This window comes from Rhinolophus ferrumequinum, chromosome X (assembly GCF_004115265.2).
Source record: "Rhinolophus ferrumequinum isolate MPI-CBG mRhiFer1 chromosome X, mRhiFer1_v1.p, whole genome shotgun sequence".
Classification (NCBI taxonomy): Eukaryota; Metazoa; Chordata; class Mammalia; order Chiroptera; family Rhinolophidae; genus Rhinolophus; species Rhinolophus ferrumequinum.
In genome coordinates this window covers 31,849,903-31,877,365 of record NC_046284.1, presented here as the reverse complement: position 1 = coordinate 31,877,365, position 27,463 = coordinate 31,849,903, and the positions used below count along the sequence as shown (strand labels likewise).

General features: G+C 36.4%; 1 protein-coding gene across 2 annotated transcripts in view; it reads right to left on the bottom strand.

Moving 5' to 3' along the window:
* Positions 1-27,463, bottom strand: part of TENM1 (teneurin transmembrane protein 1) — a 1,301,460-nt gene that overhangs the window by 741,001 nt on the left and 532,996 nt on the right. For both annotated transcript variants that reach the window (XM_033111932.1, XM_033111941.1), the window contains exons 5-6: positions 24,467-24,727; positions 22,784-22,840 (exon numbers count right to left, since the gene is read on the bottom strand). In XM_033111932.1, the coding sequence (XP_032967823.1) occupies positions 22,784-22,840; positions 24,467-24,727 (318 nt within the window). The remainder of the gene's footprint in view (positions 1-22,783; positions 22,841-24,466; positions 24,728-27,463) is intronic.

The following is a 27,463-nucleotide window of genomic DNA, read 5'->3' as shown; positions in this document are numbered from 1 at the left end:
CCCCAATCAATTGCTATTTGCTATTTCTTAGTCTTAAAATGAACTATGCTGACTATAAAGTTCTCTAATACTCATTTGACTTGTAGTCTAATTGTGATTGAATATGGATATGTCTACATGTATTGATTTGGCATATCAATCACAGCTGTTTTTCCATGCACAAAATAGCTTGAATATTTTCCCTGTAAAAGCCAGTACAGTTATTACAAACTGAAAATAAACATATCCAAGGAACCAGAAAGTAGCTGTGACTGATTCAATTATTTTTATGTTATTTTTTTTAATTTATTTTAATTCGTTTTAGGTGTACAAAAAAAGGTACTAGTTAAACATTAACATAGGTGTTTAAAAACTACTGACTCTATTTGAGCTGACTGACCAAGTCATTCAGAAACCAAATAGGTTTACACATATAGACAAAGCCCTAAAAAAAATCAATTGTGCAAGAAACAATAGTTTAAATAAATCAAAAACAGTTATTTAGTGCTGGGTAAAGACACAGCGAAAAAAATGTATACTAAGAATTACATATCTGTATTTATTTACTATTCAACATTTGTTGAATACTGACTAACTGTCTGAAACTCTTCTAGGAGTTTTAATTACTTCAGTGAACAAAACAGACTAGGATCTGAGTCCTTGTGGAACTTACAATTCTGATGGGGGGAAAGACAATAAACAATAATAATGAAAACCACAATGAGATACCACCTCACACCAGTCAGAATGGGTATCATCAATAAATCAACAAACAACAAGTGCTGGCGAGGATGTGGAGAAAAGGGAACCCTGGTGCACTGTTGGTGGGATTGCAGATTGGTGCAGCCACTATGGAAATCAGTATGGAGATATCTCAAAAAACTGGAAATGGAACTACCTTATGACTCAGCAATTCCACTCTTAGGCATCTATCCAAAGAAATCCAAAATGCTAATTAGAATAAATATATATTCACCACTATATTTATTGCAGCACTATTCACAATAGCCAAGACATGGAAACAACCAAAATGCCCATCGGTAGATGACTAGATTAGGAAACTGTGGTACATTTATACCATGAAGTATTATTTGGCCATAAAGAAGAATGAAATCTTACCATTTGCAATGATATGGATGGACCTAGAGAACATTATGCTAAATGAAATGGCAGACAGAGAAAGACAAATACCACATGATCTCATTTATATGTGGATATAGGTGGAATCTAAACAATAGAATAAATGAACAAACTAATCAGAAACAGTCTCAGAGATATAGAGAAAAAACTGAAGTTTGCTAGACAGGAGAGGGGTGGGGATGAGGGAGAAGGCGAGGGGATTAGAAAGCACAAATTGATAACCACAATATTGCCACGGGGATATGAAAGACAGTTTGGGAAATATAATCAATAATGTAAAGATTTGGCAGGGTATTTGATAGATACTTGTCTTATTAGGGAGACCACTTCATGGACGGTGTAGGTGCCTGACCACTGCACTGTACACCTGAAGCTGAAGATGAATAATACTGAAAGTCAAATATAACTTAATATATATATATATATATATATATATATATATATATATATATATATTATATATATATAATCACAGGATGTAGAGTACAGCATAGGGAATAGAGTCAATGGTATTGTAACAGCTATATAGTACAATGTCAGGGGGGTGGTTGATTGGGGGAGGGGGTTATCATTTTGTGAGTGATGTAAATGTCTAACTATTACATTGTTTTGTACACCTGAAACTAATAAAAAACAATAATAACAGTATATATGTAAATTATATAGAAGATAATATATGCTATGGAAAAAAAGAAAGTGAGAACAGGGTAAAGGTATTGGTAGTATGAGGTTGGGTGTGAAAGTTTCAGTTTTATATAATATGGGTCATAGTAGGCCTCACTGAGAGGGAGACATCTGAACAAGACTCGAGGAGGTGTGAGAGTTAAGCATGCAATATCTGAAGGAAGAGAGTTCCAAGCAAATGAATCAGGTAGAGCAAAGTCCGTAAGGCAGAAGTGTGCTGATATTTCTTTTAATTGAAAAAGATGCCAATGTGGTTGGAGCAGAGCCAACAAGGGGAAAAGTAGGAGGTGAGGACAGAGAGGTATCAGGGTGCTATATGGGGGCAGGAGGCATTTTAGAACAATGTAACTATTTTACTCAGAGTGAAATGAGAAGCCATTGGAATATTTTTAGCAGAGTAGGATTACATTTTAAAAGGATCATTCTAGAAAGCAAGGAGACCTGTTAAAATAATTAATCCAGGTGTGAGATGACGGTGGCCTGGACAAGGGTGGTAGTAGTGGAATTTGAAGTAAAGGAACAGTGTTTCCTGATAGAACAGATGTAAAGCATGAGAGTGAGGGAGCTTTCAGGATGACTCCAATGTTTTTGGCCTTAGCAAGCTGTTAGGATGGCATTTCCATCACCAACTGAAATGGGCAAGTCTGCAAGTGGAGAAAGCTGGAGGTAGAAGAAATATCAGGAGTTCAATTTTTGATAAGTGAAATTTAAGATACCCATTAGACATCCAAATGAAAATATCATGTAAGTAGTTGAAAATAGATGTTGGAAGACAGGTCTTGATTGAGATATAAATCTGGAATCCATCAGTATTTTAGGTAGTGTTTTAAGCCTCAAGACCATATGAGATCACTAAGTGAATGATTGTAAATAGAGAAGATTCTAGGACAAAGGCTGAGCATGGGAACACTCCAACTTTGAAAGGTCATAGAGAAGGGTAAGAAGCAGCAAATAAGATGGAGAAGAAGTGACTGAGTCTGAGTGGTGAACACACAGTGTGATGTATAGATGATGTATTACAGAATTGTACAACTGAAACCTATGTAACATTACTAACCATTGTCACACCAATAAACTTTAATTTAAAAAAAAATAAGTGACTGACCACTGAGATAAGAGGAAAACTAAGAATTTGGTAACCCTGAAGCCATGTGAAGAAAGTGTAGATAGAGAACTCACAAATTCGGCAAGGAATGGGACATACTCTTAATTTTATCCTTCTTTTCTTGGGTCCTTGTTTAAGGCTGGTAACCCAAGCTTATAAAACATGTGTTAGAAGGGAAATTTTTGGATGATTTCACAAGGCTGCCAATGTTCTCATAGTAAAAGTTATTAAATCTTTGCATAGAAGAGTTGTGCAGGCTACACAACCTCACTAGCTGCAGAATTATTTCAACAAATAAAAATTTGCAAAGAAACAATGAAAAGATAAATTATCTCAAAAAAACTAGCTTTGCACTTGCAAACATCAAAATTAATGAATATCACTTAAGCACAAATTTCCAGATAGTAACCATAAAATTCAAAACAAAAAGTTAAAAATAAACTTTATCCAATAAGGAAATGCTATTTAAAATAAACCACTTAGCATAATAGTCATTGGTTCATGGAAACACAGTTATGTGTACATTGCTGAAATTGTTAAATGATAAATATACGTTTTTGATTTCAAAGAAAAATAGAATAGTATATATTACATGAAAGGTTTGAAATTCACAGCTATCTTTTTTTTTTTTTTTTTTTTTTTTTTTTACAACTGTTAATTTTGGCAGACAACTTTGAAACATAAAACTGCCGGTCCACTGGATAACAGTACTTCCTTGCCTTGCTCCCTCTGTAAGACAGAAACTTGATCTCCAAACATCACTTTTCCAGTAAACAAAAGACTATCTCTTCCACATATGGGGGCTCTAATTTCATGATGACAATCAGAATAAGCAGATGACTTAATAATAATGTAAAAAGCAAGATATTGCACTCGGTCTAATAGGTTTGTTTCTCACTTTATTTTTAGAAAGAACTTATACCAAAAAAAAAAGCTATGTTAAAGAAATAAATCAAAAGCTAAGCCTGGGATTTCAATAAAGGAAATAATTTATAATCCTGTGCTCTTCCTTTCTTTCAGGAAAGCTTTTTTTTCTTTTTTTTCCATTTCTTTTGAACACTGGAAAGAGCTCTGTATGCAGCAATTATTGGTTATTTAAAAAAGTGGTCTAGAAAGCAAATGTGTTGCATTCATTCTTCTGTGATATCATTTTACTTTTATTTACTGTTTAATTATGTTCAATTAAAAGTTTTAATTACACATGGCACAAAGTTCTAAAGGGACAAAAGAGCACACAGGAAAACTCTCTCCAATCCCTGTCCCACAGTCACCTAATTCACCTCCACAAATGCACTCAGAATTATCCCTTTATTGTGACTACTTCAATAGAAATTTTATTTATATACAAGCATATATACCTGTAGCTCCCTTAAAAATCACACATCAAGTGAAGTGTACAGGACATTATGGATTTTAAACTGCAGTCTGTGACCTATTACTGGGTTATGAAATAAATGTACTGAATCATAATTAACATTACAAAGACATGAAATAGGATAGACTAGAAAACATAAGAGTGTGTTGTGCATGGTAAGGGTAGGTATTGTCTTGTGAAATTTTTGTTTCTAATTTTAAAATTTTTATAGATTCATTTTGAGTTGGGTCACATGTAAAATGTATTTCTCACTTTGGGTCACAGACAAAAAAGCCATTGCTAGACACAATGATTCATATCCTGTGGCTTTTGTTTAATGATGTATGTTGAAGCTTGTTCTACTTCAATACATACAGTTGCCACATTTTTATTGTGTTAAATTCATTAAAAATATTTCAGACATCCATAAAAGGATATAAAGAGCAATATTATAAACACACACATACGCCCACCTCCTAGTTTAAGAAATAAATATTATAAATAAATAAATATACAAATAAATATAGAGTCAGTGGTTAAAATCCTGCTGTGCAATTCCCTCTAAGCCATTCCACTTCTCCTCCTACCATGTATATCACATTCTTTGTAAGGCTGGAGAGTATTCCATTGCATGACTGCATGACGGTACTATAAATTATTTAAGTAGCCTATTGATGAACATTTTGATTGATAGCCCTGATTTTTTGATATTTCAAACAAAGATACTGTGAACATCCTCAGACATATCACTGCAAACTCATTCAATATCTATGTGACAAATTCCGAGAAATAAAACTGCTGAGTCAAAGGAGGTACTTTATTTTTCACTAGATATTGCCCTATTTTCTTTCATAGAGATTGTATCAATTTATACTCTTATAACCAATATTTCACACACATTTGTCAACAAAGTATATTATCAAATTTTTAGTATTGCCAATGTGATGGATGACAAATGATAACTTATACTTCTATTACGCATTTCTCTTAGGAGTGAACTTAACATTTTTCAGATATTCATGAACCATTTTTATTTCCTTTTTTATGGCCTATATCCATTTTTTTCATTTTATTGTTGGGATTTCTTTTCTTATTGACTATAAGTACTCTTTACATAAGAAGAAATTAACTCTTTGTCTCTGGATGCTACAAATATTGCAGGACAATGTTTTTGCTTATGGCTTCAATTTGTGTGTGTGTGTGTGTGTGTGTGTGTGTGTGTGTGTGTGTGTGTGTGTGTGCTCTACCTAGAAAAGCTTTTCGTACATTAGGGAAAGGTTAGAAAAAATTATCCCATATTTCCTTCTAGGACTTATTTTCACATTTAAAGTTTGATTCATCTAGAATTTATTTTGGTATAGGTAGTGAGGTAGAGAACCAATCTTACTGTTTTCTAGATGACTACCTAATTGTCTCAACACCCTTTTTAACAATTCACATTTTTCCTATTACTTTGAAATGCCATCGTTATCATATGCTATATTCCCATTTGTATTTGAGTCCCTTTTCAGGCTTCGTCTTCCATTTTATCACTTTGTTTATTCACATACTAGCACCACACTGGTTCATTAAAATGATATGAAATGTATTTTAATATCTGCCAAATTTACTCTCTCAACATTGTTTTTTCCAAATATTTTTAAGGTGTTCTTACATGTTTGTTTTTTATCCATTGGAGCATTAGAGCCAAGAAGTCAGGATTTTTACAAGAACACTTGATATTTTTATTGGAGGCATGTTAAAATAACAGATTAATTTAAGGAGAATTCTATGATAGTGAGATGGCTTTTCACTTATTTGTTTTCTTCTATGTTCCTCAATAGCATTATACTGTGGTGTGTGTGTGTGTGTGTGTGTGTGTGTGTGTGTGTGTGTGTGTGTATGTGCATGTGTACATGCATGTGTATCTTTCTCTTTTTGCTGGTTTATTCCTAGGCATTTTGAATATTGTTGCTATTGTAAAAGTAATAATTTATTCAAACATATTTTCTAATTGATTGTGATTTGTATGGAAGAAAATTACTAATTTGGTTTGGTAATGTTGTACCAAATTAGTTTACTGAATTCTTATTATTTGTATTAATTTATTGCTTGTTTTTCTTAAATTTTTTCAGATATATAATTATAAACTGAAAATGATAATTTATCGCATTGTTTCCAATTTTATGCGACTTATTTCTGTCTCTTTTCTTATGGTGACAGTTGCTACCTTCATAATAAGTTTAAAATAGTTGGTGAAAGTGGACATCCTTGTTTTGTTCTTGACTCTAATAGAAATCCTTCTAGTGCTTCCTCACTTAGAATAGAACCTGAGTTTTACATGATCTCATGCTAAGAAATTATATATACATATACTTTTAAGAATCTCTATCACAAATTGATGAGCAGCAATATAATGTAGTGGATAAATGCAAAGATTTGGAGTCAGACTGCCTGGGATAGAATCCTGGCTTTACCACTTTCTCACTAAATGACTTTACTTATTCTCATTGTGCTCAGTTTCCACATTTGTAAATGGGGATATTGTTAGTACCTAAGTGAGAGGGATTGTGAGAACTAAATTCATTAAAATACTTAGAATAGTGTCTGACAGAGGGTAAAAACTATGTGTTTGTTAAATAAAAACCTGGGTTTTATCAAATGTCTTTTTAGCATCTATCCAATTTTTCATATGGCTTGCCTAAATTTATGTATTCCTACGGTAAATTAGGGTAACAGAATTCCTAACACTTAACCATCCTTGCATTCCTAGTATGAACTGCACTTAGCTATAGTGTTTTATTCTTTTACTATATTGCTGAGTCTTGTTTATCACTATTTTATTTAAGAATTTTGCATAAAAATTCACAAGTACAATTAGTTTGTAGATTTATTTTGTGGATTCTTTTTCTGCTTTAGGTCTAAAGCCTTTTCTTTCTTCCAAAATTTTCGTGAAAGATTTAGAAGCTTTCACTTTCATTATGCTCTGAAAACATTTTAGTAGCATGAAAATGACGTGTTCCTTAAAGGTTTAGCAGAGTTTTCTTAATAAACTGTCTTATTCTGCTACTTTTTTATGTTTGGGTAATTCTTTAGCATTTTATTTCTATTACATAAATTGGAAAGTTTAGATTTTCTCTATCTTCCGAGACCAGTTTTGATCATTATATTTTTCCTATACAGTCCTCCACTCCACCCAAATTTTCCTGTGTATCTAAAACGGGTTGTAAAAAATGATGTCTTAAAAAAAAAATGATCTCTTATAAGTCATTCAATTTCCTCTTTATCTGTAGTTACCTTGACATGCTTATTATTTTTCCCCTTTTCTTTATTGTGTTATGTATTTTATTGTCTCCCATTGGTTCTTAGATTAATTTATTAGTTCTAGATCTTTTATATTAATTTTAAAAACAACAGTTCAATTAACAAATGAGGAAATGTCATTAGAAAAACATAAAAGGTTATATTCAAGAATCAGTAAATGATATGTAATTTTAAAGTTTTTTTTTTACATTTTATTAAAAAAAATAGCAAAAATATTTTAAAGTATATTATCTAGTACCAGTGAGGAAATCTGAAACAGCCACACTCATGTTTTAATAATGGGGAAATATGAATTCAGAAATAATTTGATAATATATATCTGGAGACTTAATGTAAACATTATTGAACCCAGTATTTTATTTGTAAAAATCGATTTTAAGGAAGAAATCAGAAACAGATCAAAACTTTGGCTACAAAGATATCTGTTGCAGCATTTTTATACTAGTGAAATATTAAAAATGTTAATAGCCAAAAATAGGGTATAGTTAATTAAGTTATGTTAGATCTACTTAACCAATATATTAAAAATATTACTTAATTAAGACTTGGTAACTTGGAACACACATGTTTTAATTCAGGTGAAATTTCAGGTGTTATAGATACTTAAAAAGTAACATGATGAATAGGGAAAAAAAGAAAGGATGCTAATTCACTAGAAAATGTAACTGATATTTTATTTGAGGGGTATCTTGAGGTTTTCTTTTTCCTACTTTGTAGTAACTCCCCAAATTTCTGTAGTAATATCTTTAATAAAAAGTATTACTTTTATAACAAGAAAATTCACCAAAGGACAGTAAACTTGCTTCTGAAATAGGCAGTGTGATTTCCTTTTTCTCTAAAGTTATTATTGCAAAAAAGTAATCAATTAGGATATATACCCACATGACTGGCATTCATCTTTTGTTATCAGCATATATTGAGTATTACAATTTTAATACTGTTTTTTCCTTTCCTAAAATGTGTATATGTTTTTTTTTTTGGCACCCTCTGTATATATTCAACTACATGCATATAAATTGTGGGCATTCCCCTTTACAGGTGCATGCACATGCACACACACAGAAGAATTAACAGCAACCTCAGGAATATCTATCAACAGTTAAAAGATGGGCAGTATGAGGAAACATCAATGGGTTAACATGACCGAGTCCCAAATCCAGAAAAGAACAAACAAAAGCATATGTTCTAAGTATGACAACTGAAGGATCATTTTCAAATTCAGATGATAGCACTGTCATTTTATCTCCAGTAAATATAAGCTCAGCCATTTGTTTCTTACATTTCCTAAACTCTTTTTAAAAAATCTATTGATAAGCTATCTCTGTAAGCATATTAACTCATTTTGGCTTCTTCCAAACTATTTAATGTCTAAAGAAGTGATTAAACAATATATCAATATCAATTACAAAGACTAACCTAAATAATTTTAATTTATTTTAAGGTCTACATTATTAATACTGTATTTAACTTCTTGTACATTCAAGTTTGTTTTCATGTAAATGTATGCATGATACATACTACAGGCATGCATACCATACATTTAGATTATTTGTATGTAGATATTTATATTCTAATTTAATATTAAAATAAATTTTCATGCAGTTTACTTTTAGAATCGGGGACATTATAATATTGTTAACAATTACATCTATATCTCCATCTACCTATCATCTATCTATCTATCTGTCTACCTATCTATCTATCATCTATCATCTCCATATACTTCCATAGCCATATAGTATGGATAGTTGGCTTTGACCACTTAAAAATGTAAAGCTCTTTATCTACACACACACACACACGCACATCTTATGAGCTTAAATCAAAAGGCAAATGACAGGCTAGGAAAAATGCATGATATGTGACCAAGCTTTTTTTACCCTTAATACATGAAGTGTTCTTGAAAATTAGTAAGAAATATGAAAATTCAAATAGAAAAATGGATGAAGGATATTAACAGGCAATTCAGAGAAAAAGACATGTAAATGATCCATTAACATATGAAAAGATGCCCAAGTTCACTTATGAATAAATGCAAAGTAGCACAAAATGATACCATATTTCACCAAGCAGATTGGGTATTAGAACACTTTTTTATTATTGCTAGTATAAGGATATGTGAAGATAGGCACATTAATAGTATATAGCATTAGTAGGAAGATAAAATGGTTGTCTAAGGAGGAAATTTGGTAATATTTATAAAAAACATTAAGTATATATGACCATATCCTTGGCCCATCATTTCTTTCTTTTTTTTTTTTTGATTTAAAACATTTTTTTAAATCATTTCATGTTTCAAATACTTGTGTTCTTTTGTTTTTAATTTATTGAGGTGACAATTGTTAGTAAAATTACATAGATTTCAGGTGTACAATTCTGTATTACATCATCTATTAATCCCATTGTATGTCAATAGATGAATGGATAAAGAAGTTGTGGTACATATACACAATGGAATACTATTCTCGGTAAGAAAAGATGATAATAGGAACATTTGTGACAACATGGATGGATCTTGAGAGTATAATGCTAAGCGAAATAAGTGAGACAGAAAAAGCAGAGAACCATCATTTCTGTTTCTAAGTAATGATCCAACAGTTATGCATAAAGTTGTGAACAAGGATGTTAAGAGCAGCATTGTTTTTAATATCAAAGTGACATCTAGAAACCTAGATGTCAACAATCAGGGAACTGACTAAATAAATAATTTTGCATACAGAAACAAAATACTCTATAGCCATTGAAAAGAATGAGGCAGATCTATACTTAAAACATGGGTAAATATCCAACATATAACATCAATTTTAAAAGTTACTGAACTTTCTACAGCATGTTATCCCATTTGTACATATATAGAACATCTGAAGAATGATACTACATAACACACTGTTAACACTGGCTACCTCTCAGAGTGGTACTTGAAGTTTAAAGTGGGGCAAGGATTTGTCACTTTAAACTTATTTAAACTGTTTTAATTTTTAAACCGTCAGCTGATACCACTTTCATACTAAAATAATACTAGTTAAAAATTTCTACTAAAAAGGAAAATAGGAGCTTCTTATATCCACTTTATAATGGCTTAAATTTCAGTATCATCAGAATTGTTTTCAATTGTAAGAGTCACTACAGAACTGTCTCACCCACACATAAAATAATCCCAATGACTTACACACTTCCTCTGATCATGTAACATCTCCCAAGGAACAATTACAAAGTCAACTGCACTGTCTTATACATGCCTAATGGGTCCAACAGAGCCATGAGGATATCAGTTATATGGCAGGGCTCCTTCTAAAGCTATTACCAAGTCATTGCATTGTTTCACACACCTTCCTTCGACATTCACATTCCCAAGGAACTGTTATCATTGCTATGGAAGTGTCCTGTATAACTTATACTATCAGGGGAAAACAAAAAAGGAAAGGAAAGAAATGTAAAACAAATTCCCTCCATTAAACGCACATGAATGGGCCCACATGGTCAAATATCAGAAGGACTAAGTCCTCATTTAGGTATAACTATTACAAGTCATTCAACAAACCCAGGTGTTAGGCTAGCAATTTTTTCACAACTCCTGCTGTCCCAATGAAACAATTTAGGGTCTGAGAACAACACCTGCATGGCTGTGATGGTATGGTGTTTATTGGTAGCACACCGTATATTACCAGTTTTCTGTGTTATGCAGTACAGAAGCAATAGGGAGCAGTACTACTGGATTTTTTGCTATTACGGGATTGTATCAGATAATCCCTTACCTGTCAAGTTCCTGAGCAGCACATAGGGAGCTCCGCTGCCCAATAATCATGGAAATCAACACAGTTTCTGAGCATTTGAAATCCAGGCTCTACCTTAGGGGCTGTACAGTGGCAATAGAAAATACTCTAATACAAGTTAACCCTCAGTAAGGTCTGAAGTGCTTGATTGAATTTCCTCTCACAGTCTTCTATACTTAGCAGAACAAGATTATTGCCTATTGAAAGGAAGTATTATTTAAAGGAGACAAGTGCAAAGAATTTTACACAGTTTGAAATGAGGAGAAAGTAAACCAGACACTGCTAGGCTAGAGAGCTTCCTGGAACACCAGATGTTTCAGAAGCCACATTGCATGTCTGGCTAATCCTTGATAAGAGACAATTCACCCTGTAGCACCTACCCCATACCACATGCATAATAAATTCTTGCTGAGTGATAGATAACAACCACCATTAACGTTTATTGACCATTAAATATATAGCAGGCATACTGTGAAGTACTATATACCCATTTTCTCATTTAATGCTCATATACAAAAAATACTGAAATAGATAATGTCTCCATTTGACAGACAAGGAAACTGAGGCTTGGAGAGGTTTAGTTACCTGACCAAGGACACACAGTAGGTAAGTGGCAGAACCAGGGCACAAACTTAGGTTTATCTTATACCATAGTCCATGTTTTTAACTACTCACTGTACAACGACCATTGTTTACCTAGATTGCATTAATATAACCATTTTTACTTTAATAAATGGTTTCACATCACTTGTGCTGTCATAGCAAGCTGCACATATCTTTTCATGGTACTAACTAAATTGTACAAATCAGCTCTTTGTCCTCTCTAGTAGACTTCTTTGGGTATAAATACCCACTTGACTCAGCCCTGTATTGAGAACTGCTCCAAGATTCCAATGGGTTACTTCCCAGAAAGCAACATTTGTATTACTGACCTTATTCCCTGTTTTTTAGCTGATAGAACAAGTGGTAGACATCTGACTCAAGATGGGAAAATTAGTCTGAATCAAGATGGGAAAATCATTCTGTCTCCTTGGAATTTAGAGAGGACATTGAAAAATATCAAGTTAATCGCAACTTCTTTCCCAAACAGAAAAAAATATAAACTGGAGAACTTTACAGGGTTTTATGCCGATCTTTTGGATGGAGATTTAGAGAAAGTCAATCTGCAGAGACAGGAGTAAAGGAAATGGATCTAAAAGCAAGAGGCAAAGTCCAGGCAATTCTTTTGATCTAGTCCCTTCTTGTGGTCTAGTCATACTCTTGCCCTGGTGCCATGAAGCATTTTCATGCCCTTTTCCTTTTAATGAATTTGTTTTTTTTATTTAAGCTACCTCAAGTTGGTTTCTGTTACCTGCAATAACAATAATAAATAATAATAAACAATCCTAACAAAGCATCAATCTCTCCCACCAGACTATAGATTCCTGGAGGTTGGGTACTATGTATTTATTGGTCTTTTATATACCCCCAGTATCCAATGCAGAGCCTGGCAAAAGAGTGGGTATTCTAATACTATTTGCACAGAAATATCTTTATCAACAACAGTATAGCTATAAATAATTTCTTTGCAATTTGTCTTTTATTAGTTAAAAATTGCAAATTCTTTTTATCTACCATTTCCCTCCATTTAGCTTCTTGATAAGCAATTTCATTTTCACTTTTTATAATCCAACTCTTTCATTTAGGCTATATGTGAAAAACATATTCTTGGAAATTGATTATTGAAATTTAGCTGCTGACATAGTTTTTCCTCTAGCTTAATGTATAGTCAAATGTAATTATTGAAGAATACCCTAATCACCTAAGTTGATGCTCAAGTAGGACTGCCAAATCCTTCTAAAAAACGCCCATTATATCACCTGTCAGACGCAGAGTTGTGGGTTAGATGACCAGAGAGTTGACCCACATTTCTATCCTTGAAGGATCAGAGAATATCTACAAGAATATATTGTCTCTCGGTTTTAATTTTTCCCTTCAGAGCAATGCACATTTCTCATTTATTTAGTGCCTATTATGCTTCAGATCCAGTGGCTAAGCATTTAAGCTACAAGAGTGAATAAACCAGGCTCTATTTTCAAGTAGCTTCCTGCTAGTAGTTATTAAAAATTCTTGTGAGGATAAAAAACACATAACTGAAGTACTAGCTGATAATGAATAGTAATGTCAGTAGTAAGTAGAGAAGGGGTAAAATGAAAAAAAGCATTATGACAGATATCAAAGTGTCCTGCTCACAGGCCTCACGATGAAGATAGCTTGAGTACATCTGCATGTTTCCTTATAGACCATTAAGCATCACTAGAAAACAAAGGGTTTAGTTATGACAAATTTGAGGGAATGGAAACAGTGCATTAGTGTTCTGATTGTCCTGTGAAAGCTAAGAAATCCAGATTCCCTTCTGTGACCTGATGCTCTCTGTGCCATGTTTCAGGCCTCTAGGTCCAAGTGTTTCAGTGCTGAAATTGAGGGTCATTTATTTTAATACTTCATGAGTTACAGCATGCTGGAGTCTTAAATTCAAAGAAGGGTAACCAAATAGAGTTTATGAAAATGAGAAAAAATATTTTGAAAGGCTTGACCAATTAATGAAATGAAAACAAGAAGTCCTTATGTACACAATTTTGGAAATGAGAGTAGAAAATCTATGTCATCACAATGGTGGCGTGAGGTGAGCCTCTGTAAAGCTCCCCTGGAATTTACAACTAATCGAACAACAAAAACTCCACAAAGGATCCCTGCACAGCAGACAGGCAAGAGGAAGAGGCCCACTACTGAATTCACTGAAAGGTGGGCAAATCGCGCGAGTGGGGGAGGAGGGAAGGGAGAAGTGCGGAGACGGAGCCGCACGGGCGGGCACAGGATTCAGACCTAGCCCAGTGCTCCGAGCTCGCTGCATCCTGGAACTACCACAGCTGCGGTAGAGGGAAGAACTCGGATTGCTAGGGCTCCGTTTATGGCCCACAGAGCTGAGGGGGCAGCATATAACACGGCTGAACCCAACGCTCACAGCAGAGACCTCAGAGAAAAGACTGAGGGAAGAAGGCTGAAAACGGTGGTTTAAGCCCTCACTGCCGAGCAGGGAACAGAAGCCTTAGGCAATGAGACTAGCCGCCCCCTCCCTAACCTCCCAGAGCTCGCCCCGCTCCCACCTGGCCTGTGCTAGAAGTGGAACAGTAGGGGTGTCAGATCAAAAGAACAGAATATTTGCTGTTCTGAGAACTATGGACCACAGACACAAATTTACAGCCCAACTATCTCCGGCAGAGGGGAGGGAGCTGTGGAAACAGGACCCACTGTGGTGGTGGTCACTGCCATTGCTCTGGGCCACCTCTCACAACTCACCCTGCCCATGGCCCCACCTATCTGGGCGGATCCCTTCAGGAGTAAATAGAACGGCTGAAACATATGGGCTCTCAATCTGGTGCAGGAAGAGCTTTGGAACTTTAAAAGCTATCCACATACACACACGAACACTGCACCCTGTGACCCAAGCGAACTATTAAGAGAGGAGAAACCAATCTCTCAGGGAATCCCCACATTATGTGAGAAGCTTGAATAGTGCTGAGAAAACATAGCACTACCGTGTGAGAGAAATAAAAGACTGCAGTCAGAGAGAAAATAAAACATTCTACCAACAAGTACTAGAAAACACAAGAAAGACCTCTTCCTATCAACCTGTTGAAGAGGTCACTCCTGTAGATGTCTAGGAAGAGAAATAATAAATCAATAATTGCCATGAATAACCAAGGCAACAAAAAACCTCAGAAAGAAAGTGAAAAGTCTCCAGAAAAGGAACTTAAAGATATCAAAATATGTGACTTGAACGACAGAGAATTCAAGATTGCAGTTCTGAAAAAACTCAACGAGATGAAAGAAAACACAGAAAGGCAGTTTAATGAACTCAGAAATGCAATCAAAGAAAAACATGAGCATTTTACGAAAGAGATTGAAATTTTAAAAAAGAACCAAATAGAATTTCTGGAGATTAAGAACTCAATAGAAGAAATTACGAATGAAATAACCAGCTTAGGTAGTAGAGTTGACCAGATGGAGGAAAGAATCAGTAACATCAAAGACAGAAACTTGGGAATTACATAGATGGAAGAAGAAAGAGACTTGAGACTTAAAAGAAATGAAAGAACTCTACAAGAACTTTCTGACTCCATCAGAAAGAGCAATATAAGAATAATGGGCATACCAGAAGGAGAAGAAAGAGAGAACAGAGAATATATTCAAACAAATTGTTGATGAGAACTTCCCAAACTTGTGGACAGAACTGGATCCTCGAATCCGAGAAGCAAATAGAACACCTAATTACCTCAATCCCAACAGGCCTTCTCCAAGGCACATTACATTGAAGCTGTCTAAAATCAACGACAAACAAAGAATCCTCAAGGCTGCCAGGGAAAAGAAGATGGTAACCTACAAAGGAAAGCCCATTAGATTATCATCAGATTTTTCAGCAGAAACTCTACAAACCAGGAGGGAGTAGAACCAAATATTCAAACTATTGAAAGAGAGAAATTATGAGCCAAGAATAATGTATCCAGCAAAGATATCCTTTAGATATGAAGGAGGAATAAAGACCTTTCCAGGCATACAGAAGCTGAGGGAATTTTCTAATACACGACCTGCACTACAAGAAATACTAAAGGAGGCTATTCCACCACATCAACAGGGACAATTTGTGGCAAACAAAACATAAAAAGGGGAACAGTGAGGCCTGAACCGGAATATGGGAAGGGAGAAAGTAAGTGTGCTAAAGAAAATGGAATATTCTAATATTAAACTTTCTTTTACATAAACTTAAGGGTAACCACTCAAGAAAAATCCAGAACTGAAGTACATACTGTAATAAAAGAAGAAACAGAGGGAAACATTATAGAATACCACCATACAGAAATAATAGACAACAACAAAAAAGGCAAAGAAACAATAGTGACACAGCCTTACCAGAAAACTAAAGACAGAATGACAGGAAATCCTCACATATCAATAATCACCTTAAATGTAAATGGACTGAAGTCACCAATAAAAAGGCACAGAGTAGCAGATTGGACCAAAAAACTAAACCCAACCATATACAGTCTCCAAGAGACACATCTCAGCTACAAGGACAAGCATAGACTCAAAGTAAAAGGATGGAAATTGACACTCCAAGCAAATGGTACCCAGAGAAAATCAGGTGTAGCCATAATGATACCAGATGAAACAGATTTCAGGGTGAAAAAGATAACAATAGACAAAGATGGACATTTCATAATGGTAAAAGGGACTATACAACAAGAAGACATAACAGTCATCAATATTTATGCCCCCAATCAGGGCGCACCGAAATATACCAAGCAACTACTAACAGAACTAAAGGGAGAAATTGACCAAAACACAATTATACTAGGGGAAATAAATACATCACTGACAGCTATGGATAGATCATCCAAACAGAAAATAAATAACGAAATAGCATCCCTACATGACACATTAGATGAAATGGACATAATTGACATATATAGAGCACTTCATCCTAAAACATCAGACTATACATTATTTTCTAGTGTACCTGGAACATTCTCAAGGATAGAACACATATTGGGACATAAAATAAGCTTCAGCAAATTTAAGAAGATTGAAATCATACCAAGCATAGTCTCTGATCGCAAGTCTTTGAAATTGGATATCAACTGCAAAGAGAAAGCAGGAAAAAACACAAATACATGGAGATTAAACAACATACTTTTAAAGAATGACTGGGTCAAAGAAGAAATTAGAGGAGAGATCAAAAGATACATAGAAACAAATGACGATGAAAATGCATTCTACCAAAATTTTTGGGATGCAGCGAAAGCAGTTTTAAGAAGGAAATGTATATCATTACAGGCCTATCTCAAGAAACAAGAAAAATCCCAAATAAAGAACCTCATGTTACACCTTAAAGAACTAGAAAAAGAAGAACAAGTGAAACCCAAGGTCAGCAGTAGAAAGGAAATACCAATAATCAGAGCAGAACTAAATGAAATAGAGAACAAAAAGACAATAGAAAAAATTAATGTGACAAAGATCTCGTTCTTTGAAAAGATTAACAAAATTGACGTACCCTAAGCTAGACTCACTAAGATAAAAAGAGAGAAGACACTAAACAACAAAATCGGAAATGGAAAAGGGGAAGTTACCACGGACACCACAGAAATATAAAGGATCATCCAAGAATACTATGAAGGACTATATGCCACCAAATTCAATAACCTACAAGAAATGGACAAGTTCTTAGAAACATATCGCCTTCCAAGGCTGAACCATGAAGAAACTGGAAAATCGAAGCAGACCGATCACCAATAATGAAATTGAATCAGTCATCCAAAACCTTCCCAAAAGCAAAAATCTGGGACCAGATGGCTTCACTAGTGAATTCTACCAAACCTTCAAAGAGGATCTAATACCAATCCTGCTCAAACTCTTCCAAAATATTGAAGAAGAGACAGTACTCCCTAACTCATTTTTTGAGGCCAACATTACCCTGGTACCAAAACCTGGTAAGGACAACACAAAAAAGGAAAACTACAGACCAATATCTCTGATAAATACATATGCAAAAATACTAAACAAAATTCTAGCAAATTGTATACAACAATGCATTAAAAAGATCATTCATCACGACCAAGTAGGGTTCATCCCCAGGGCACAAGGATGGTTCAACATCCGCAAATCCATCAATGTGATACATTACATAAACAAAATAAAGGACAAAAATCATATGATTATACCAATTGTTGCAGAAAAAGCATTTGACAACATACAACATCCATTTATGCTTAAAACACTCAATAAAATATGTATAGAAGGAAAATACCTGAACATAATAAAGGCCATATATGACAAGTCCTTAGCTAATCTCATAATTAATGATGAAAAACTGAAGACGTTTGCTCTATGTTCAGGAACAGGACAGGGCTGTCCCCTGTCACCTCTGCTTTTCAGCACAGTGTTGGAAGTCCCTGCCAGAGCAATCAGGCAAGAGAAAGAAATAAAAGGCATTCACATTGGGAATGAAGAAGTTAAAGTATCACTCTTTGCAAATGACATGATGCTATATATAGAAAACCCTAAAGACTCCATCAAAAAGCTCCTAGAAACAATCAACTAATACAGTAAAGTTGCCGGCTACAAAATCAACGTACAATTGCATTTCTATATACTAACAACAAAATCTCAGAAAAAGAAATACAGAAAACAATTCCTTTTGCAATTGAAGCAAAAAGAATAAAATACCTAGGAATAAACTTAACCAAGGATGTGAAGGATCTATATGCTGAAAACTATAACACATTTTTGAAAGAAATTGAAGAAGACACAAGAAATGGAAAGACATTCCTGCTCATGGATTGGAAGAATCAACATAGTTAAAATGGCTATATTACTCAAAGCAATATGCAGATTTAATGCAATCCCCATCAAAATCCCAATGGCATTTTTTAAAGAAATAGAACAAAAAGTCATCAGATTTGCTTGGAACTACAAAAGACCTCGAATAGCCAAAGCAATTTTAAGAAAAATGAACAATACTGGAGGTATCACACTCCCTGACTTTAGCTTGTACTACAGGGCTACAATAATCAAAACAGCATGGCATTGGCATAAAAACGGACACATAGACCAATGGAATAGAATTGAGAATCCAGATATAAAACCACACAAATATGGACAGATTATTTTTGACAAAGAAGCTAAAAACATACAATGGAGGAAAGACAGCCTCTTCAATAAATGGTGCTGGGAGAATTGGAAAGCCACGTGCAAAAGAATGAAACTGGACTGCTATCTGTCACCATGCACCAAAATTAATTCAAAATGGATCAAAGACTTAAGCATAAGACTTGACACAATAAACTGGATAGAAGAAAACATAGGTACTAAACTTAGGGACCTTGGGTTCAAAGAGCATTTTATGAATTTGACTCCAAAGCCAATGGAAGTAAAAGCTAAAATAAATGAATGGGACTATGTGAAACTTAAAAGCTTCTGCACAGCAAAAGAAACCATCGACAAAATAAAGAGGCAACCAACTGAATGGGAGAAGATTTTTGCAAACAGTGCCTCTGATAAGGGGCTAATATCCAAAATATACAAGGAACTCATGAAACTCAACAACAGAAAAACAAACAACCCAATTTAAAAATTGTCAGAGGACCTGAAGAGACATTTCACCAAAGAGGACATACAAATGGCAAATAGACATATGAAATAATGCTCAACATCACTAATCATCAGAGAAATGCAAATAAAAACCACAATGAGATATCACCTCACCCCTGTAAGAATGGCTATCGTCAACAAGACAAATAGTAACAAGTGTTGGAGAGGCTGTGGAGAAAAAGGAACCCTCATACACTCTTTGTGAGAATGCAGACTGGTGCAGCCGTTATGGAAGGCAGTGTGGAGGTTCCTCAAAAAATTACGAATAGAATTACCATATGACCCAGCAATCACTCTCCTGGGTATCTTCCCAAAAAATCTGAAAACATCTACACAGAAAGACACGTGTGCTCCAATGTTCATTGCAGCTTTTTTTACGGTGGCCAAGATGTGGAAACATCCAAAATGTCCTTCGTTTCATGCATGGATAAAGAAGCTGTGGTATATATACACAATGGAATATTATATGGCGGTAAGAAAAGATGATATAGGAAGTTTTTTGACAACATGGATGGATCTTGAGAGTATAATGCTAAGTGAAACAAGTCAGACAGAAATAGCAGAGAACCATATGATTTCACTGATATGTGGTATATAAACCAAAAACAACAAAAGAACAAGACAAACAAATGAGAAACAAAAACTCATAGACACAGACAATAGTTTAGTGGTTACCAGAGGGTAAGGGGATTGGGGAGTGGGAGATGAGGGTATGGGGGATCAAATATATGGTGATGGAAGGAGAACTTACTCTGGGTGGTGAACACACAATGGGATTTATAGATGATGTAATGCAGAATTGTTCACCTGAAATCTATGTAATTTTACTAACAATTGTTATCCCAATAAATTAAAAAAGAAAAAAAAAAGAAAATCTATGTAATAATCTCCTAGATGGATAGAATTGAAAGTGTCTTTTGAAATCCTGTTTCGGAGTCTTTCTCAGTTGAACTATTAACCCAAATTAACAATTTCCCCTATCTTCAGTTTTTGCCCGTAGGGGTGAAGCTTATATCAGCCTAAGCTGGTCCATGATATTGTGCCCATTGCTTCATCAATAATCTAAAAGTCAGAATCATAGGAAGACCAAAACAAAAGAAAATGTCATGGACACTGAGGCACAGGGATGGGATGTCATTTCACGCGTTTTTGTATTTCACAGCAGTGAAATACATAAACCCTAAAAATTTTAAGCTGCTTCACTAATTTCGTATATAGAATATGTAAACTCAAAATAATGAAAGAAATGCCCTGCTGGGCCTGATTTCATGAATAGTGAAATAAATGGAAAAGAAATAGCTACATTTGCACATAAACATCAAGTCAATTCATTGAAAACAACTTATTTCTTCAAATTAACATGCTTTTAGAAAAACCATTTACACTCTTATCTCAACCTCCTCTGCAAGAATCTATGGAAATGTTGAAGGCGGGTCAAGTCTGGTTATCACTGATTGAAAATTTATGGAAACCAAACTGGTGAAATCTTCCTATATATCATAAATAAGATTGTAAATTGTATATACTCCTAATTGAAAATTAGTAGTAAAAGTCAGAGTAAGACTTACAAAACTGTAACTGCACAGCGAAAAGTTGTTCAACTTCATGTCTTATATGTGATCCAAGGGAGGAAAAATGGCTATTTGGAAAACAGTCAATTGAATTTAGCTAACTGGTTCTGAAGGACTGTTTTAACACTTACTCCTATGTAAAATGTAGATAAAAATAGAATCTATTTCACAGAGTGGTTTTGAGGATGAAATGAGATAAAGAGATTAAAAGTTTGTTTAGGAATTGTGAAGTGCTGATCGATAATAATAGTGAACATTCATATTGTACATTTATGTTGCAAGTAGTATTCTAAACTTTTGTATACATTAATTCATTCAATCATCACAAAATCCTAGAGGTAGATATTATCATTAAGTTACAGATGATGAAATTCAGGCAGAGAAACTTTATATAACTTGCCCAACGTCACATAGCTGGGATTTAAACCTAGGCTGTCCGGCACCACAGTGCAAACTTTTAATCACTATCCTCTACTGCTTCTCATAAATTGAAATCATTTCTAGAGGTTCACATTAGGCCAACAGAGGCTTGTGGTTAAGGACTAGCTTTTAGCAGATTGGATCATACTCATAGGTTTTCCTTGGCAGCCCAGCCCAATTTTGTGGTATGCTATCCAGTTCCTAAAATAAACCATAAGGAAAATAAATCTGTATGGAAGAGAAAGGATGTGTGTCCATCACTCCTGAGTCTTCCAACTCTATTTCAGTAAAAAAAAAGAAAAAAAGAAAAAAAAAAGTTACATGATCAAGTTACATAGTTGATTAGACTGAGAGTCAAATGAAACTGGACAGACCCAAATATTCCTGAAAGTCCCTAACATATCCAAGGGAGATGGCACATTAGGACAGGACAGTGGGTCACCAGGGTGAGCAGTTCTCATGGAGGGGTTAGGGGAGGATAATATGCCTTTAGATAAAGTTGATTCTGATAGATCTTCCCTGTGATCCTTATAACAAGCCCCCCTAACAAGTTTGAGTCATTGCTCTGTGGTCAGATGTGAGGTTCACCCTTCTCAGAGTGTTGATTTTCATCAAAATCATTTATAAATATTGCTTTCAGTATCCCTCTGCAAAAGGGTAAACCCCAATGAGCACAATTAAGACAAAAATACAAGGACACCAATGTCCCCTCACTGAGGAATGACACAGTATAAAAACAGTTTACAGAAAAGAATGAACAACATTTCTTTCATTTAAAGGTGTTATGCATAACTGATGGCATGAATATAGTGTGATTATAAAGCCAAGTCAGAGCAGCTGAAGGAAAAGACCAAGGCAATTTGGTAGGAGGCATTGTAAAGTTATGACAGTATCTGAACTATACTAAATTCATGGCTAGAGCCATGCAACAAATTGTGGATAACAAAGGAAGTCACAAGACCAAACCCAACCCAATCTGATTTAAATTTCTGCCCTCATGCTAAATGGATGTTTCCATTTCCCACCTTAAATCTTGCTTTTCCTTGTCCCCAGCACCTGCCTCACCGTTTCTTCACCACCAATAAACATACATGGAGTTTTCCAGAAGAAAGCAAACCAATAAACTGCCAGGAACTAAACTTTGACAGGTTAATTACCCAGGCCTGTGTGTTGTTTGTCAGAGGGGCAGGGTTCTACATTGTGGGATGGCTGTAAGGGATGGGGTGACGTAAAAATAACTGGTGGTCAAATGTTTGTAAACACTTGCCTTGAGTAGACCCAGCTTGAGCTTCCATGTCACAACAAACAGGAGAGAATTTAAAACCTGTAATGTCAAACATTTTACTAATTAATCCTTGTCCAAATCATCTGGGAATTCCTCAATCTTTTCCCTTATCTTTATCTAATAGTTCTTTTTAATTACAGATTCAATGAAATATGATTTACATACCATAATGTTCACCTGTTTCAAGTGTACAATTCAGTGGTTTTTAGTATTTTCACAGAGCTGTGCGACCATCACCACTATCTAATTCCAGAACAGTTTCATCAACCCAAAAGAAATCCCATACCTAGAGTAGTGCAGAAGTAGGAGAATGGTGGAGTCCCATGAGGAAACATCTTTCCTTTATTTTAATGTTTCAACCTAGTGTACTGGCTATCACTTCTATGCCAGGAATGAAATGAAGGAGAATGAGAAGTCTTAGCAATATAGAAGATCATCTACCACCCTATTTCACGTCAATTTGGCTATTATTTTTCCTGTTTGACAGTTGAAGCCCAGAAAACTACAGGGACCAGTCCAAAGTCTCCTAACTCACATCCTAATGCTCTTATATGGATATGTATACATAGATTCAATATGTTCCCTTCTCATTTCCATATTTCACTACCTACACTCTTGGCCAAAGACAGCAATACATACTCGAAAATAAACATAACAATCAAGACCCCAGTGATACTTAGTAACATTACGAAGTTATGGACTGTTATTTAGGAAATTATATTCTGACTAGTAGGCAAATGTCATTCCTGATTATATCCTGTGGCCAATGTCTCCTATGGGCTGAAGAATGCCAAGGACAGAATAAAAAATCTTCAGATACAGGGCTGCTGGCTACCTCTTTTCCACCTGAGGAAATACTAATTAGCCGCTGCTACCAGACCAGGACTTGTGGTCATGGTGATTGAGTCCTATCAAATTTAGACAAACAAAATGACAAAGAGCATAGATTAATATGTTTAATAAGCATGAATGTGCTTCTTATGAAACGATTTTGTTCTTCGGTAGGGACAGAAGAGCAGAAATAAAATGAACTAAAGTTTTCCCAACAAATCAAAAAGATAAAATGTTTCCAGTTCTGAAAGTTGTAAGAAAATACTATATAAGTATAATTTAATGATATTGCTGTTATTACTTATGTCTGGCAAATTATTGATATTAATTTACCTTTTGTGTGTTTTTAATCATTTCAGTCCAACCTAATTCATTTGAATCTATCTGTACACTTGACTATTTAATCTGAATCAAAATAGAAAACATGTGCAGAATATGCTTGCTATACAATTGTTCATCTCATTATTCATATATTGATATAAAGCCAAACGAAATGAAATGAGTAGTTTCTGTAATAAATACCATTCGTATTGCACTGAAAAGATGAAAATAAAACGTAAGTAATACATAAGACATGTACAGTATTGCTGACTACATGAGACTTTTTCCCTTGGGGGATCACCAGGAATAAAACAGCATTTTGTCTATCATTGTAAACAAATGCGCCTATTTGTCAGATCTAGGTACATGCCTTGCCCATGAGACACTGCTACCTTGCATTTTCATTCTGCATATGAAATGAAAAACAGACAGACGTTGGCAAGGGAAACAAATTAAAGGCTCAAAACTGCATTTTTTCTGGGTTTCACTTAAATATATAGAAAGTTCTATTACCGTTCTCCCCATCAGACTTCCTTTCATGGTCAGTGTCAGTCAGGGACAATGCGGAGTTGGCTCGGCTGGACAAACAGGAACTATGTTCTGATTTCATCCCCCTTATCCACATTCTCAGCGCGTGATCAGGCGAGGCAGCGCCTTCCGTCTCTGTGTCCACATCAGATCCCATCTCTAGCTGGTAGCCATGCCGAGAAACATTGTGCAGGTCTGTCTGGTAGCCAGAGCAGAGAGTGTGAGGAGTTTCACAGAATTCCATCTCTGAGAAGAAATAAAGTTCAGAGAAAAAGTTTAGCAGTATGAAGAAATATCCACCTGAAATCTATGTAATTTTACTAACAATTGTCACCCCAATAAATTAAAAAAAAGAAAAAAGAAATATCCAATAAAATTCCATTTTCTTGTCCTCATGTACCCCTCCTCTGTTGTTAATAATTATATGTTTTTGCGAAGTTAGAATTCTAGCCTTTTTATTTATGGTAGCTAGGATTCGGTGCTTATTTTGCACTTCTGTAGCTTAAAATTATGCTCCTGTTGATTCTTACAAGGTTCTGGAAAAAGCACGCCCAAAATAGCTTTATAGCTACAATTTTAGGTTGCACAAAATGTAGTGAAATAAGTGAGTGCAGAGGAGTATTGTGGGGACAGAGCCACAGAGAGCAGTTTCCAGGCTCTCGGACCCATGTGGAAAGGTGCTGCCTCGGGTAGTAGATGGCCGTCAGCTGTAGCTAGTTGGCCGGCAGCTCTTACCATTGAGCCATTGGCCACTAATATAACTCCCACGGCTGCGCTGGGGAGTGGAGTTGAGGAGAGTCCTCGGTTGGTTGGCAGAAAAGCAGACAGCAGGTCGCACGTCGTGTGAATCCAGCGTCCAGTGAGACTATAGTGGTATGACTCCCCTACCTATGACTCCGTGGGTGTTCCTTTTTGGCCTAGCCACATCCTGCGTTCTTATGTGGGAAGCGGGAGCAATGACCCCACAGGCCGCTCTGTGTGACAAATGGCGCAGTGAGCAGGGTGTGGTGTTAGCTGAAACTCTCCAGAATGTACTGGAGCAGTTTATACGTATAAAAGCTCAGTTTCGTAAGCAGGGTATGGTGCAGGCCAAAACCTACCGAAGCATGGTGGACCAGTTTGTGCGTGTGAGAGCTCAGCTTCGGGAGGCCCATGAGGAGTGACACCGGGAACGGGAGGTGTGGTCTGCCTGGGAGACTCAAGCCTCCAGCTGGCACACCACCCTCTTGGCTATGGAGGGCGTTGCCTTCATTTTGGTGTTCTGCTGCGGCCTTAGGATCCGAGGGTTGTGGACATCTTACAAGGAGGCCTCCACCAACTCAGACATCTGTCACGGTGAGCAAGATTCCGACCAGGTAGGAATGGAGTCTGACTCTGGACAGGAGGACGTGTGGCCCCCACACAGTTTGTGGTGTCCGGTGGCCACTGTTCTCATGAGTTGGACCCCCAAGGAGAGGTGGGAGGACATGGATGGCTCTCCAGCCAGCGTGGAGAGCGCCCTGAAGGCTCTGGCTGAGCGGTTGCCTGAGGAGGAGAAGACCACAGCCGGCCGTGTGGGCTGGATGTTCCTCACGGCCTTGAGTCTCAACACGGAAAATGCGCTCAATGAATTGGCCCAGGTGCTGGACCAGGTATCCCAGTTGGAAGTGCTGGAAGCTCAGGTCTGCCTGTTAGAAGAGGGGCCCCACAGTGGAGACTCTGAGGCAGAGGTGGAGGAAGCGAGTGGAGACAATGTAGCTCCCAACCCCCAAGCCTGACCAATCTTGAAGCAAAGGGTAAAACGTGAGCAACCTTTGGGCCTCGGGGGCGTTGCTGCTGGCAACCCAGCTGTAACTGAGTTCACAACCTACACCCCTTACACTCCCACTGAGTTGCAGGAGTTGGGGAGGCAGTACAGACAGAGCCCTGGAGAGCCAGTCTCAGCTTGGCTACTACGTTTATGGGATGAGGGAGCAGACAACATTCTCTGCTCCCCAGGAGAGATGGAAAAGCTAGCCTTCATGACAGTGCATCCGTCTCTGCGACAAAGGTTACAGAACTGCCATAGGTTGGCCCACGACCAGGGCAACCATTCTCTAATGGAGTGGCTCACTGCTGCAGTACGCACAGTATGGAGACAGGCTGGCGAGCTGCCAGACACTGTGAGTCAATGGCAGACATATACGGAACTTACTCAAATCATCCGTGAAATGGGTATGAGACATGCTATTTTCAACCCTAATATGCAGGGGCTGGATGACGAGCTTTTTACAGCCAGCATGAGAGATCTGGTTTTAGATACTGCACCTGCGAGTGCTTTTGGATCCTTGGTTGCCATTCTTACCCCCTATGTGGGGCGATGGATCCATGAAGTTACAACTGCCATGGCCACCCTAGGGGATGTTGAAAGCCGGAGGTGAAGGAAGTTAAGACAGGAGGTCCGCACAGTTGAGACCTGAAAGCCCAAATCAAAAGTAAAGGGACGAGGTCACGGGCCTCAGAGAGTAACACGCACAGAGATGTGGTGTGATCTCGTGGAAGCAGGAGTCGATCGGAAGAAAATAGACCGACAACCCAATGCAGTCCTGCTGGAATTTTGGAAACAGTTGCGTCCAGAACAGCAATTCCGGAGAAGCCTAAAGGAGAAGTCTGAGAAAGTGCAACCCGTGTCCTTCCAGGACTTCATGAAACCACTTGAGGCTGACTCTGTTCAGCTTGATTAGGGGTGGGGCCAATGTACCTGGTCAGAGGGGACGAGCAGGGACTGGAGGCCCCATGTGGAACTGTCCATACATTGGTCCCCTTCTAATGTGCAGAGGGTTTTGGTCTTAGTTGACACTGGCACAGACTAGACTGCAGTCTTGTTTATGGGAACCCAGAACTGTTCCCCGGACCAGCAATCTGCATTGATGGCTACAAGGGAAAGACTGTGACTGTGAAAGCTGTTTCCTTACCACTGGGTATAGGAAGGCTTCCCCCTCGTACCTACAAGGTTTATGTCTC